This window comes from Balaenoptera acutorostrata, chromosome 16 (assembly GCF_949987535.1).
Source record: "Balaenoptera acutorostrata chromosome 16, mBalAcu1.1, whole genome shotgun sequence".
NCBI lineage: Eukaryota > Metazoa > Chordata > Mammalia > Artiodactyla > Balaenopteridae > Balaenoptera > Balaenoptera acutorostrata.
This window is the reverse complement of record NC_080079.1, coordinates 9,007,144-9,022,294: the sequence shown is the minus strand read 5'-3', so window position 1 is coordinate 9,022,294 and position 15,151 is coordinate 9,007,144. Positions and strand designations below refer to the sequence as shown.

Here is a 15,151-nt window from a genome sequence, read left to right as displayed (position 1 = left end):
CTTGTCCCGAGGATGGGTAGGGGCGAAAGGGGGGGGGGGAGATTTCAGATCTGTAAATATTTTTAAAAAGAAAAAAATAAAACATTTTAAGCATCGTTGCTAACTTTGGTGGAATTGATTGTCCGGTGTGCTAACGCGCAGGTTTTCTCGCTTTTCCGTGGAAGAGCTTGCAGGCGGGCGTCAGAAGAGGTCGGGCTCGCCCCACGTGGAAGGTGGGGCGGGGGGTCAGAGGTTAAAGGTTGGGACCTTGGCCCCGCCGAGGCGGCACGTGGGCTGGAGGCGCAACCCTTTCCACTAGCTGGTGCCCGTAGTCTCCGCGCGGCGGCGGCTCACCTCGGCGGGAATCCAGCTCCGGAGCCCGCGCGGAGAGGTACAGATGGGGGGCGGCAGGCTTCACTGCCGAAGCGGTGGCCTCCTGGAACGAGCTTCTTTCCAGCCCTGGGAGCGCCTCGGTGTTGGCGGCAGCAGGGCGTCGTGCGACGTGGTCCAACCTGTGACAGGAGCCTCCTCTCCGAGGGCACAGGGCAGGTGGGGCGGCGCTGCCTGGATCAGGTATAGAGCCCGGTTTGCTCGTCCCCCAGCCTGGCGCGACAGGCTTCCAGCCGCTCACGGTTCCCGAGCCGCGCGGTGCGGGAACAGGGCGCGGAAAGGCAGCACTTCGGCTGAGGAGGGATGAGGCCCGAGACTAGGCAAAGAAAGCGCGGGAGGCAAAGGCTCCTCCCCACACTGTTTTGTTGTTGTTGTTTATAGTTTGCATTGTGCGTAGCTAAGGGGCCGGGTCGCGGACAAGCACGTGGCAGCGGGCACTGAATGGAACCCTGGCGCGCGGTTTGCGCGCCCACGGACCTCGGCGCCCCAGCACCTGCTGCCTCACCTTGGCTGGGCGGGCGCGGCACCGAGAGGACAGACGCGCGCGAGTGTCATGCAAATCGCAGTCTCGCAGTGTTAGATCGCAGCCACCTGTTCCTTGTAAAACGTCAGAAAAAAAAAAATTGCCTGAGCTTTGAGGATGCTGATGGTTCGGTGTCACGTGGGGCGAGCTCCCGGGTCCTCCTGCCTCCAGCCCCGGGCTACTCCTTAGCCGCTGCAAAGGTGCCGGGAGTCGGCAGCGCGGAGCCCGGATCCCATCCTCTAGTAGGGGAATATTTGCGTGACAGACCTGTCTCTCTGAGCCGAGAAGCATCGAAATTATCTGCATTTTATGAAAGTATGTAGGATATCTATTACCCGTCTATGTGACCCGCAGTGTCATGTCTGAAATGCCTGGTGTCTTGTCCATTTGTGAGGTCATATTTTTTTATGTTAGATTTCATAAAATTCAAGAACACATGTGCCAGTGCTGTTAGGTCAATTGCATTTATTTCATTTCAGCTGAGTTCAGTTCAATAAATATTTACTGAGCCCTAGTACTTGCTGAAAACTATACTAGATATTGGCTAGTCAGAGAGAAAACAGAACTGACACTGGATCTGTTTTTTTCTGATTTATTTGGTACACATATTTCAATGAAGTTTTCTCTTTCCAGATAACCTGCTTTAAATTTTTCTTTCCTCTCAAGTTGCTATTTGAATATTCCATGCAGAAATAACCAAACTGCCTTCAAGGAACTACTTGTATAGGAATATTTCACCCATATCATTTTTGTCTGCACTTCAATAGATTACGTTTTTTAAGAAGAGATGATGGTTTTAACAGTATTGGGTCACTATATCCTTCTTGGGCTTACTTCTTTCATAGGAAGTTGTTTCCTGTAGGCAGTTAATGGCAGAGTGGTTTTTGCCCTTAAGATTTTAGGGATGATCCTTTTCCAGTTTGTCATATAGCGGGTACTTCACTTTTTTTACTAATCCAGAAATTAGTAGTCAAAGGTGACCCAACAGTGTGATTAGTTTCTAGGAATTCCTCTTTCTTATAGGTAACTAAGTATACACACACACACACACACACACACACACGCACGCACGCACACACACACACACACACACACGGCTTTGCATTTGGATTTGAAATGTTCAAGACTCCATTGTGGCCAGATTTCCTATCTCAAGACTATCAATTCATTTGAATAAGCAGCAAAATCATCAGCCTCCTTTCAGGCTCTAAACTGGATTTAAAAGATTGACGTTTCTTAAAACTCAAATCGAGTCCGGCTGCAACTGCCTGCCCAGAGGGACCTGAATCATACACACACTGGATAATGAAATACGCTTAGATTTTATTAGTGGATAATTCATGCTCAGAATCTCGAAACACTAGTAGAATTAAATAAACAACTGGGAGAGGGAACCAAATAAAATTATTTGGAGATAAAATTATTTAGCCAAAATTAGAATGGAGGCAAGGCACTGCACTTTAAAATTCTTAACCTAGCCATTAAGTTGTTGAAAGAGGAGAGAGAACCAAGTATGAGGACTGGTGAGGAGACAGGGCAAGAATCTGTTCTTTTGACAGGAATATCATCAATACACCGGGCAGAAGGGTGGTTGTTGTGTGTTTACTGTGTCACCATTCATAAAAAAGTGCACCTGAGTTAGCGTATATGAATGCATAAGGACCAACAACACTTTTTCTCTATCAAGGTACCTTAGAAATTAAACACTTTAACCTCAGCAGTTTCCTCCCACTTCATACAAGATCATTTAATAACATAAGATTTTTTTTTTTTACAAAAGCCTGTGAAAAAGAGGTTATAGCATGGATTAAATTGAAAATTTTCAGTGCACTTTTGATATTCAAGAGTAACTGAGTCACAGCATTCTAGTTATAAATTAAGTATTGCTTTTCTTTCATGGAGACCAAATTATTTCTCATTACAGGAGCAATGTTCTTGATTCTCCTATTTCTGGAGGATTCTAGAAACAGAAAATCCAGCAAACTGAGCCTGCAAGTCTGGCAAGTTCTTGGGGTGGGAGAAGCTTGTAGCTGTTTAGGGCCCTACTTGAACATATGTCTCAAAGAGGCTTTTGAGCTTTAACACACTGCAGAGTAATCATTTGTTTCTCAGTCTGTCCAACCTTCTGGACAAAGAGTTCCTCAAGAGCAAGAATTGGTCTGATTAATGCATCTTCCTGGTTTTCTCACCAGGCCTGGGTGTGCTGGGTGCTCAATAAATGTTTGCAGGAAAATGGAATGAAGAGATAAAGCAGAGTATAAATAAGGATGAGTATCTCTAAGGTCAGTAGATCTTCGACAGTGGGAAATGTGAGAGCCCGGTTCATAGGTGGAAAGTCCAGGAAAATGAGAAAAAAGTAGGGCAAAATATACACTTCATTAGAGCAAATATTTTTTTCTCCACTCCAGTTTTGGTCAACTTCATGGGCATATGCATGTGCAGTGGAAGGGAGACTAATTTAGCTCTATAAAAGTACTGACCAAAATAAGGTTCTTGTGTCTGAGAGATTAACTGAGATGGGGAGGGCCCGAAGAGTCAACTGGAAAGAGCATCTTTCCCGCCTACTATTCAGAGGACAGGCCGGGCGTCGGCCCCAGGGAGACTACATTTCCCAGCGTGCCGCACACGGACGGGCCAGGGCGTGAGCGTAGCCTTGGCGCGATGCTCTTTGGGAGTTGTAGTTTTCACTCGTCCGGCACCGCCGCTGGCGCCGCAGCCTGGTGGTGAAAAGAGGCCACGTGATCGGAAAAGCCGTCGTTCGCCTCTGTGCCGGAACAGGTTGCCTGGGTTGACCGACGCCCGGCCTCCGGGGCGGACCAATCGGCTGCCTAGAGCGAGACGTTGGCGTTTGAAATCAGCCAATGGCAGGCATTGGCTGGAACTTCCTCTCCGCCCCCTTCGCCCGGCCCGCGAGAGCTTCGAGGGAAGCTAGGCGGTGGCGAGTAGCGGCGAAGTTGCTTCTGAGGGAGGCTAAGGTAACGGGGAGAGGCGGCCGGGCGCAGTAGCGAACTCTCTGGGGCCCCCTCCACTCCCACCTCGGGCCCGGAGTTGGCGGAGCCGTCCTCTGGGAACCGGTTCTTCTTCCATAGGTTTTCTTTTATTTCAGGAGCACGCGGGGCAGCAGGCCCAGCGGGGGAGGCCGGGGTGCAGGAGCCCGCGGCGGGCCACGCTGGAGGCTGGAGTTAGGGGTGCGGTGGCGGTGGCGGCGGCCCGGCCGGCTGGGGCGCTTAGGAGGGGCGGCGGGCGGGGTGGGGGAGATGAGGCCGGACCGCGGCGGGCGGGGTGGGGGAGATGAGGCCGGACCGCGGCGGGCGCGGCGGTTCCGCGCAGGCGCAGAGGCCGTGTCGGCGCAGAGGCCGTGTCGGCGGCCTTCCCTAGGCCCCGCCCCGGTGGGGCCCCCTCGCTGCCCCGCCGTCGGCGAGTCCAGCCCCCGGACCCTTGGGGACTCTCACTGGGCGCTTGTTCCGTAGATGACCGGTTCTAACGAGTTCAAGCTGAACCAGCCACCCGAGGACGGCATCTCCTCGGTGAAGTTCAGCCCGAACACCTCCCAGTTCCTGTTGGTCTCCTCCTGGGACACGTCCGTGCGCCTCTACGATGTGCCGGCCAATTCCATGCGGCTCAAGTACCAGCACACCGGCGCCGTCCTGGACTGCGCTTTCTACGTAGGTGTCCTCCGCTTCCGCTCCTGCCCCCCTTTAATATCCTCGGTGTGGTGTTCCTGGTCAACAGTGTCCGTTTTCCGTTGTTGGGCAGAGGCTTTTGTCGGTGGGGTCATTTGGACAGCTCCCCTCCCTTCCCCCAACACTTACCTTGCGCCCCAGGTACTGTTTTTTGGTTTGTTTGGTTTTGTTTTTGTGTGTGGGTTTTTTTTGGCGCTGGGGACTTGCAGACGTCAGGAACTCGGTCTCCCCTTGGATTCTAATGGCGTAACTCTGCAAACCTTTTGGACGTAATGTGTTTGAAACTCACAACAAGACAGTAACATTTGGCTGCCTTGTTAAAAGGAAGGTCTGTTTGCGAGTCCATGGGAATGCCTGTTGGCTGTCAGCCAGTGTGGTGAACAGTTCTTCCTTAATTTTCTGGCGTAGTAGTTTTCTCAGCTCCTTAATTTGCTTTATTTTTTGTACTGTTTTTTTGTTTGTTTACAATGAGTAGCTGAGCCCAGTGTACCTCTCGTCTTGAGCATAAACTGGATAGTTGGCTGTGGAAACAGGAATTTTTAAATTCTTTTTAAAGCTCTGTAAGTTTTAAATGACTTGCAACTTTGTTTTGTAGGATCCAACACATGCCTGGAGTGGGGGATTAGACCATCAATTGAAAATGCATGATTTGAACACTGATCAAGGTAACATAGCCACGTTTTTACCAGTTTAGTATTTTCTTAGTTAGTGCTTACTTGTAAATGTTTATTCATGAAGAGTAGTTCCTGAATTGCTTAGTTCCTAAGTTGCTTAGATACAAGTAAAAATGGCTTAAATTCAGGACTTTTTCATTTAAATGATAACTGTTAAATTACAATCACAAAATATTATGCATGGATTTTATCAGTGAAACTCATGGTCTCCATCCACAGTGTTTACGTGAAGTGGCACTTAAGTATTTGACCTTTCCCTTGCCCTCAGAAGGGGACTGGGTCCCACAGTGGACTACCTTTCAGTAGGATTTTTCCAGGACAGTGCTCATGTTTCAGCGTTCTCTTTTCAGAAGCTAATTTAGTTTAGACTGAAGGAAGATAGGTTTTAAAAAATTTAACATTATAAAATAGCCAACCCTGTCCGGATACCATGTTAACCCTGCTTGTATAATTGTTTAGCATAGAATATGCTTCAGTTGCATTTATTGAGTGAAGGACAAGATGGCACGTTTTCTTTTAGTTAATTTCTAAGAGATACGAAATAACTTACCCACATTTTTATGGTGACTTTGGAGCAGAGTAGAGATTGGAATGGAACCCGAATACACAGAGCTCTCTAGTGGAGGGTTGTTTTTTTTTGGTATATGCGTACGTTAGACATAGATGTACTTGAAGGACATGGCAAGGCACAGCGATATGTCTGACGAGGATGAGTGGGACAGTGGGAGGACGGATAGAGGATGGGCATGATATCTTATCAAAAAAAAAAAAAAAAAAGAAGGATCCAATCAGAAGAGGCTTTTGCATGAAAGCCGTTTTGTCATGTAACTTACAGCTGCAGATGTTTGGTTTTGTTTGCTAGCAGCTTATTCTAGATGGGAAGTTAGCTTGCAGGTTTAGGTTCTATTTGTTTGAAAGCTCAGGAGAAAAAAAGCACTGAAAAGCAAACAAAGGTTTTTGATGTTAGAGACCATAATTAAGGGAATTAGCTGTTTATTCTCAGAAGGTCATTGCTGAACTTCACGAGATACCATTTAAACGAGAAACAAAAGTATGTTTTTAAACAGGTAGTTTTCCTCTTTGAGGATCAGGGCCACATATTGTTTGTTCTTTGTTGTATCCTTAGCATGTGGTATAGATTCTGGCACATAGTAGACATTCAGTAGATGTTAGTTGAATGAATGAATCAGATAGGGTGAAGAGTTGAAATTGAGAGGAAAGAAATTGTGTATTAGAAATTTGACCCACCGTGAAAACCAAGTGGGTTAATCATAAGACTCCCTGCCTTCCTCATCCCCAGCTCTCAGATAATCCTGTTACCACTTAAATAAGTTTCTTTGAAACATCAGCTTAATGCGGTAAGTTTTATCCAGATCCATTCGACCAGAGTTCTCCACTCATTGGTTCATTTCATTTCTTGAGCACCTACCATGTATCAGAACCTGTACTAGATAGTCAGAACTATAGAGTTAAACAAGGTTCCTGATTTGAAGGAATCTAGAATCAAGTGAGGAAAATAACAAATATGCCACCATTTTAATGTAATCTGAAACTGAAGTCAGCTTTTGGTATTACCATGCCAGTGAATCAAGCTGTGCGCTGTCAGGTGAACAGAGGTGAAAGGATGACTTCTTGTAGTCATGGAGAAATTTTTCTGTGTGTAGTACTTCCATTGAGTGGGTGGAAGCGGATTCATTACAGTGCAATGAATGTTTCCTTCTATTGTTCACTTGAGGAATCTTTGTTTCGTAAAGCTAGGTGTGGTTTGTTGGTTTGTTTTTTCCTACAGAAAATCTTGTTGGAACCCATGATGCCCCTATCAGATGTGTTGAATACTGTCCGGAAGTGAATGTGATGGTTACTGGGAGTTGGGATCAGACAGTTAAATTGTGGGATCCCAGAACCCCTTGTAATGCTGGGACCTTCTCTCAGCCTGAAAAGGTAGGCTCTTTATATTTGTAACAGGAATTATGGTCCTTGGGATGGTTTGACTTGAAAAATGATGAATATGATGTTGAATTTAGAGGTTAAGAGTTGATGAGTCTATTTTACAAACTCAGCTAAATATGTGAAGGAAAACTAATTTTGGTAGTTTGGTCTACATTTTCTGTCAGTTGTCATGTTTGTACTGGATAGCACTAGTCCTAAACCCACTTGCATGTATTAACGCTTTCAGTCCTGGGGCTGAGAAGCAACTTTGCAGAGAAGTCATTTAGCAAAGACTGAACTTTGCAGAGAAGTCATTTAGCAAAGACTGTTCCATTGCCTTCAGTTGGGTTTGACGGCCCCAAACCAGGAAGTGGGATGGAGCATCACTCCTTTTCACTTATGATCTGAGGTTTCTCTTGAGTTGACTAAGAGGGTGAAGTGGGTTATCATTTGAAGTTTAGTGAAAAAGATGGCCTATATTCCCTGGTTTTTACCATTTATTTATTTTTAATACTGACAGATGTAGTTTGAAGGCTGTAGTGAAGGAAGCTTCTAAAACTGAAACTTTGTGTATTATTGTAACCTTTTGATCTGTACAGTGGAAGTGTAATTGAGCATTCTTACTGTATCCTTTATCAGACTTTATCAGGTGGTAGTTAATTTTAAAGATTGATTGTTTTAGCAATTTAAAGGTATCCTTCACTTGAGTCTATTTCCTCAGTGTAAATATACTATTCAGTTCCTGTTAGCTGTCATTATATACTGTAGTGCATCCAAAGAGCCATTATTTTTGTCACATCACATTCGAATCTACTCCTGGCAAGACCTTTGTTCAGAATAAAATAATTGCATTGTTTCTAGTTTTGATTTATGGTTGTATGTAACATGTTAAGAGCTGTGATAAATTGCTGACAGAATATCATATAATGGACAGCCACACTGAATCAAGCTGCTTATTGGTTCAGCAAGGTTCATTATGTCACTTTTTTTAATACTGTCTTTGATAAATGTATATACCTAGTCAGTAGCATGACAGTGTTTTTACTTGATTTATGATCCGTGGGGATAGAAAGCACTTTTAGAAGCTTGTGTGTCACCTGTATAGTAAAGATTTAAGATAAAATTCCCATTCTGATTGTACTGTTATAAATTGATCTCTTTCTGTGTTTTTTTTAATTTGGTGTTTCATATGTCTTAAGTTAATTTCTGTTTTTCTGCAAACATGTTTTCTGAATAAACAGCGGTAAATCTTAACATGTCTCTTACTGAAATACGCTTGTGTTAAATCTACTGTTGAATCTTTAAAATTTCTTGTTTTTCCCTTGGTCAAATTAGCTGTTGAATTTAAAGGCCAGATTGTAGAGACTATCGGGTTGTCGTTACATTGTGAAACCCAATTTGTTTTTTTCCTCCGGGCTGGTGGTATGTGGTTAACATATTAGTGATTACTAAGCATAAGGTTTAATTACTGAATGTTAAAGAGATGTTTTACCATGTCATGAGGCCTTTTCATTTTTTATAGTGATTTTTCAGGTTTTAAAATATTAGATTAGAGTTGCTTATTAATTGAAAGTAATGATCAGGGCATAGTTATATACCTGAAGTCTAGACTTTAAAAAAATGATTTAATATGATCGGAACATACGTTTTGCCACCATTTTCATGAATTTGCTATCTCTATTTAGTCCCCAGATAACATATTTGAAAATAAGTAGCTTCTAAATGCTTATTTGCAGGAAATTTTGTGATTTGTTTTAAAGGAATATTTTGTGGAAGTTGTTTTGATATTGAAGAAAAGGAATGTTGAGGGGAAAAAAATAGATGCTTTTAGGGAATAAAATGCTTTTTAAATTTTCCCTAAAGATAACTCTGTCTTGAGTGTTCAGTATGACGTCAGGGTATAAGAATTTGCCTTGTCATATGCCAGACCGCTATCCTTGTCTTTTAATTTTGAGTTCCTGTGCCACCAAAAGCAACTAAGAAGGTAATTAATGATAGCTCTCTCACTCTTCCTGGGAAGGCCTATTTATTCAGTGTGACAGCTGGGAGAGTCAAGATTTTTAGAGTTACAACATGAAATATCCTTCCAAAAGGTGATCATAGAAAAATAACTTTGAAAATGATTGTTTTATGAAAAGCCAGAGGCCCATTGAAAGGTATCTTGAATTGTTTTTATGGCTTTATTATCTCCTTTTTGAGTATTTTCTACAATTTTATATTGTCACTGAATGAAACGAGAGGACTGTAAAAATTATTTAATAATTTAACTTGTTTTAGTAACAAAGAGAATTGTTTCAAAGATGCTTTCGGAGAGTTAACTAGAATGTGCATTATGTGATACTTGGTTAAGTATTAAGAATATCTTGTGTTTATTATTTTGTGTCAATTGGTTTGTGTAACTGTAGCACTTAAAATTTTGTACCTGTGTTTGTGAACCTGATCAGCTAACTTTTTTATGGTTTTATGATTAGTGGACTTTATCGTGGTGCGAAATGCCATTTGCAGGCAAGCAGATGATTTTCAGCAAGTTTTGGTCTTTCTTGAAAGGTGTATACCCTCTCAGTGTCCGGAGACCGGCTGATTGTGGGCACCGCAGGCCGCAGAGTGTTGGTGTGGGACTTACGGAACATGGGCTACGTGCAGCAGCGCCGGGAGTCCAGCCTCAAGTACCAGACTCGCTGCATTCGAGCATTTCCAAACAAGCAGGTACTGACCTCTCCTCCCTGTGCCTGGGGAATTTGAAAATAAGAGGATCTTATATGATAATGATTTGGTCACTGCCTTTTAAAGCTTTGCTTTTTTTTTTGAGTAGTGATTTAGAATTTGTTAGATTTAGATTTAGAATTTGTTGTTGTAAATTTTTGATAGCCTTTTGTTAAAAGGTGGTATGTTAACTCAATTTTAGAGAAAGCTTTGATGTTCAGAGAGGATAAGTAATCTGCCAGGGGTTTGAGTAGAGGTTTTCATATTCCTTGGTGATCCTAGTGCAGGATGCTTGACAGGTGTACAGTAATCAGAGAGAGCTTTGCAGGTATGTTAATTTACAGACCAGCAAATTCAAATTTAAACCTGGAAATTTAGGATTATGGAATTTGCTGTTTTCTCTCTCTCTTTTTCTTTTTTATTTTGCGCCTCTTTGTACCCTAATGCTAATAGAGTTTAGTCAGTCTGCTAGCAGAACTTGGATTTTTCTTTTTTAAAAGAATGCCATTGAGGGTAGAGAGGCGTTGTCCCTCATATAATGACGAACAGGGTAGGTCACCCTTCCATCATCATTACTAGATGAAATGACACTTCATTAATCTGCCCTTTCCTCCCTAAATCCTTAAAGTTCGAAGGGAAGTTGGTGGTGGGGTCAGCTGCTGTAGGAATTTTACAAGAGGAAAAGTCATTAAAAACAGTGGATATCTTTGGAATCTAACGGCTATCCTTTAGTGCTTGTCAGAAGGCTAGTACCTCAAATGGTGATCACAATTCTTCTTCTCAGGATATTGTGAATTTCCATTGAAGATAAGGAATTGCAGTTATGTGAAACTTTAGAGATTTAAGTGCATGATTAAAATATGCTTGCATTTATGAATGTTATTATGTCTTCTATCTAAAATTTTCCGTCGGAGTTTATTTCCAGTTTATAATGGAAGTTTAAAAGTAACATTTTACTGATTTTTTTTTTTCTCCATAAGTAGTTTTTTAGGAGTAAATCTTTTTCATACCTTGTAAGAATTAAAAAAATATGTATAGATTTCATATTTATCTTCATCTCTTACTTTCTTTGACATACTATTTCGAGGCAAAGTGAGGAAAGGTTTGAAATTATAAGCCACTTTTGAACATCGCTGAAAATCTCTGTGGTTTGTGTGTACACTTGACTTGCTGTAGTTAAATGCGAGAGGCAGGATGACCAAGATGGAAGGCTGGTTTTCCACTTGGTTTGGATTATTGGTACCCTCAGTGAAGGAGACACAATTCTCTTCGAGTTGTTAGAGGTGAGGAGGCGTAGAGCAAAGAAAAATATATTCCAGCTGATGGAATGAATTCGAGTCCCCTTCTGGACAGGACAACAAATAAATGATATTGAAACACTTTAAAATTCTTGTTGAAGTTTGACAGAATAACTCAACATTTTTGATTGCAGTGTGCAGGGTACTGGTAGAATGAAGAAGGCAAATGATGGTGGCCTTTTATTTATTTACTTGTAATAAAACAGGTATAAGTGTTCTTAAATTTTTGGAGTGATCTTAACTATGTTAGTACAGTTTAAACATGTGGTTAAAACCTGGCTGTATTCTCTTTTCATTTTAAAAATAATCATCTTTCTTTACTGTGGGCTGAATTTGGGAATTGGGTTGAATTTGAGAATCCAGGCCTTGCTTTGGAAGCTGGATTCACCATTTTTGTCCTCTGATTTCCTTTCAGGGTTATGTATTAAGCTCTATTGAAGGCCGAGTGGCAGTTGAGTACTTGGACCCAAGCCCTGAGGTACAGAAGAAGAAGTATGCCTTCAAGTGTCACAGACTCAAAGAAAATAATATTGAGCAAATTTACCCAGTCAACGCCATTTCGTTTCACAACATCCACAATACCTTTGCCACAGGTACGCTAACCTGTATCTAGTTGTTAAGATAACATCATTTTGCTATTAATTGAACACTGCACGTTTATACTTGGGCAGAGTTTTAAAAAATTGTGCTTGCTTTTTATGATATTTAAAGGGAAGAAAATCTGATATAGTACTCCCTGGGGAAATTGTAACTTCTGTGACCTTAAAAATGGTTAAGATGATGGTTATTTTTGTATCTGGTTTTAAGAACTGTTGTAACTCTTTTGAAATTACTTGCAGGTGGTTCTGATGGATTTGTAAATATTTGGGATCCATTTAACAAAAAGCGACTGTGCCAGTTCCATCGGTACCCCACCAGCATTGCGTCACTCGCCTTCAGTAATGATGGGACTACACTTGCAATAGCATCATCGTATATGTATGAAATGGATGACACGGAACATCCCGAAGATGGTATCTTCATTCGCCAAGTGACAGATGCAGAAACAAAACCCAAGTGAGTATGCTTCACCTGTATTTGAGCCTTTTCTGCATTCACCCCAGGATTTATTAATTTTTCTAAATTCATGAATAGCATTGTTGATGCCTGCTCGATATTACAGCTGACTCTAGGGTTGGAGTTGATTTTATCTTGTTCTCCCAAGCTTTCAATATCCGTAGGTTGATAGACGTCTGATGGATAAAATTGTGCCTAGTTGTTTTGTAGAGAAGAATGTCAAACTCTCATTCTTCTTGAATAGGCACTATTATTTGAATCTCTGGAGTTATTACTAACTCATTGCTTCAAAATTAAGTTGAAGAATTCAATAATAATTTATTTTAGCAAATTCTATTTAAGATATTTAAGAATTTGAACTACCAAAAATCTTCCCTCTCCACAGAGGTTGTTTCTTTAATATTTACACAAAATGAATGACCTTCAGGTCTTACTGGAAATTCAGAGTAATATGGCCTTGCCTGCAATAGCAGATTTCCTTAGTTTTGAAATTTTCATAGATGTCTTTGGCTCTTGGTTGTAACTGCTGACAGAGAGGAACCATTTCCATTTTTTGGTACCTAGGGCAAAGCTTTTTACTTAATTACCTGCACCAGGCTTCCAGGCTTAAGGGAAACCTGATACTTAGGCACTTGTTTAACCATAAAATACCAACCCCAAGAGTCTTTGTCCTGTTCCTTGTCCGTGTCTACTCAGGCCCTGGAAGGAAGTCCTCAGTAAATATTTATGGAATACCTGACTATTTTCAGGATTTCTGTACCTCTCTGAGTTAGAATGGTATAGAGTCCCCTTGCTAAATTGGTTGAGTCCCTGAGAGGGGGGCAGAGTATTAAATACTCAATATCATGTGTGCTTTTACAGGTTTGACTTCAGAACAGACTTAGCATGTGAAGCCTGTTGGATGAAGGGCTGTGTTTGCATTTAATCTCTCACTTTTGTATCTCTTGTCCTGGCTGGCCATTTTGATCTCATGCTGTTCTTTTTTCTTTTGAACTTGTAGGTCACCATGTACTTGACAAGATTTCATTTACTTAAGTGCCATGTTGATGATAATAAAACAATTCGTACTCCCCAATGGTGGATTTATTACTTTTAACAAAGAAACCAGGGAAAAATTTTAATTTTAATATTATAAGAACCTGAAAATATTGGAAAAGAGGTTTTTATTGCCTTTTTTTTAAAACAAACACTTTCTTTAGTGCATGAGATGGTTTGCTGCATTTAAAGGTATTCGGACAAACAGAATTGGAGGGCAGCGACAGCACTTTTGAGAATCAGTTTTGACCTTGATGGTTTTTGTTTCCATTGTGGAAATAAATGTTTGTGAATAAATGTAGGTAGTAAAACCCCCTTTGCCTTCTTTGTGGACCTTAAATGGTGGAGAAAAAGGCTCTTGAGCCATTTGTTTCCCTTGCTGGTTATAGTTGCTAATTCTAAAGCAGCTTCAGACTGCCTCATGAGGAGGTTAATCTACAATTAAACAATATTTCCTCTCGGCCGTCCATTATTTTCTGAAGCAGATGGGTCATCATTTCCTGGGCTGTGAAACAAAGCGAGGTTAAGGTTAGACTCTGGGGAATCAGCTCGTTTTCAATCTTATTAGGGTGCAGAAGGAAAACTAATAAGAAAACCTCCTAACATCATTTTGTGACTGTAAACAATTATTTATTAGCAAACAATTGATCCCAGAAGGGCAAATTGTTTGAGTCAGTAATGAGCTGAGAAAAGACAGAGCATATCTGTGTATTTGGAAAAATAATTGTAACGTAATTGCAGTACATTTAGACAGGCATCTATTTGGACCTGTTTCTATCTCTAAATGAATTTTTGGAAACATTAATGAGGTTTACATATTTCTCTGACATTTATATAGTTCTCATGTCCATTTCAGTTACCCAGCCACTGGTGATTAAGGTTAAAAAGAAAAAAATTATAGCGAGAATGAGATTCATTTCAATATAATGCCCTGAAGCAGAACATGAACTTAGCTTGGCCTATTCTGGGTAGTTCCAAATAGTATTTTTGTTGTCACACTTTTTGTTTTTTATTTATATTATTTGCAAATGTATGTTTCTGAATGGTATTTGGACCTTTACTGAAATTTATTTTATCCATGATATATTAAAAAAAAATTCTTCTGATACAGAGAAAGGTCTTATTTTTATTTGTAAGTATTTCAGTGAAAACTTAGTGTAAGTCTGAACCCATCTTTTGAAATGTATTTTCTTCATTGCAGGTCCACCTAATCATCTCGTGAAAATGGTTTCTCTATGGAAAGCTTTGTTTTGCTTCCTACAAATACATGCTTATCCCCTAAGGGATGCGTTATAGTCATTGTGGACGCGTTATTTAGTATGTGGATTTCTCTGTTTTCTGTCTTGCAAAAAACTTGTCTGTGTGCCCTTTCATACTGACTGTGTGTAGGATGAGGAGTCTTTGTGTCCTTTTGCAGTAGTCTGAAGAATTGTTTTTTCCCCCAGCAAGCCCAGTTGCTGTGTATGAGCGGCTTGAGCTCTTTTTGTAAAATAACCTAAACCTGTTAATTCCATGCTGTCTAATAAATCAGAGATTCAGAACCCTTAAATGTTGGATGTTTTTAAATGTTGGTAATTAATGTAATTTACTTCATAAAAAGGCTTCTGTAAAGCAAAACTCCCTTCATCAAGGGCCTGGTGGGGATGACATTGTACCTTTAGGTCCACACTGCCTCATTTAATTATGTCTATTCTGATGTACTTTGGGGATTCAGTCTTGGATAAAGTGATCTGTTGGAGTTCTGCCATTTCCCTTGTGCCCTCTCGCTGGATCAGCAGGGCCCTCGAGCCAACTGTGTACAGCTTCACGGGACGGGCACAGACTGCATGGCAGCTGCCGGGCGCCTTTTGGCATGACTCTCTGCCGGTAGTGCTGGTGCAG

The 15,151-nt window shown here is 41.4% G+C and overlaps 1 protein-coding gene across 4 annotated transcripts; it reads left to right on the top strand.

Moving 5' to 3' along the window:
- The first annotated feature begins 3,764 nt into the window (after positions 1-3,764).
- Positions 3,765-14,819, top strand: BUB3 (BUB3 mitotic checkpoint protein). Of its 4 annotated transcripts, none has more exons than XM_057531310.1 (8): positions 3,765-3,867; positions 4,363-4,557; positions 5,171-5,240; positions 7,039-7,190; positions 9,726-9,884; positions 11,595-11,772; positions 12,019-12,235; positions 13,097-13,229. In XM_057531310.1, exons 2-8 carry the CDS (start codon positions 4,363-4,365, stop codon positions 13,158-13,160), a joined length of 1,035 nt encoding a protein of 344 aa, XP_057387293.1. In that variant the 5' UTR covers positions 3,765-3,867; the 3' UTR covers positions 13,161-13,229. The 4 variants fall into 4 exon arrangements, with proteins under 4 accessions (XP_057387293.1, XP_007173322.1, XP_007173320.1 ...); XM_007173260.2 differs by lacking the exon at positions 13,097-13,229 and adding an exon at positions 14,472-14,819 and having other exon boundaries at positions 3,766-3,867; XM_007173258.2 differs by lacking the exon at positions 13,097-13,229 and adding an exon at positions 13,236-14,464 and having other exon boundaries at positions 3,766-3,867.
- The last annotated feature ends 332 nt before the right edge of the window (positions 14,820-15,151 follow it).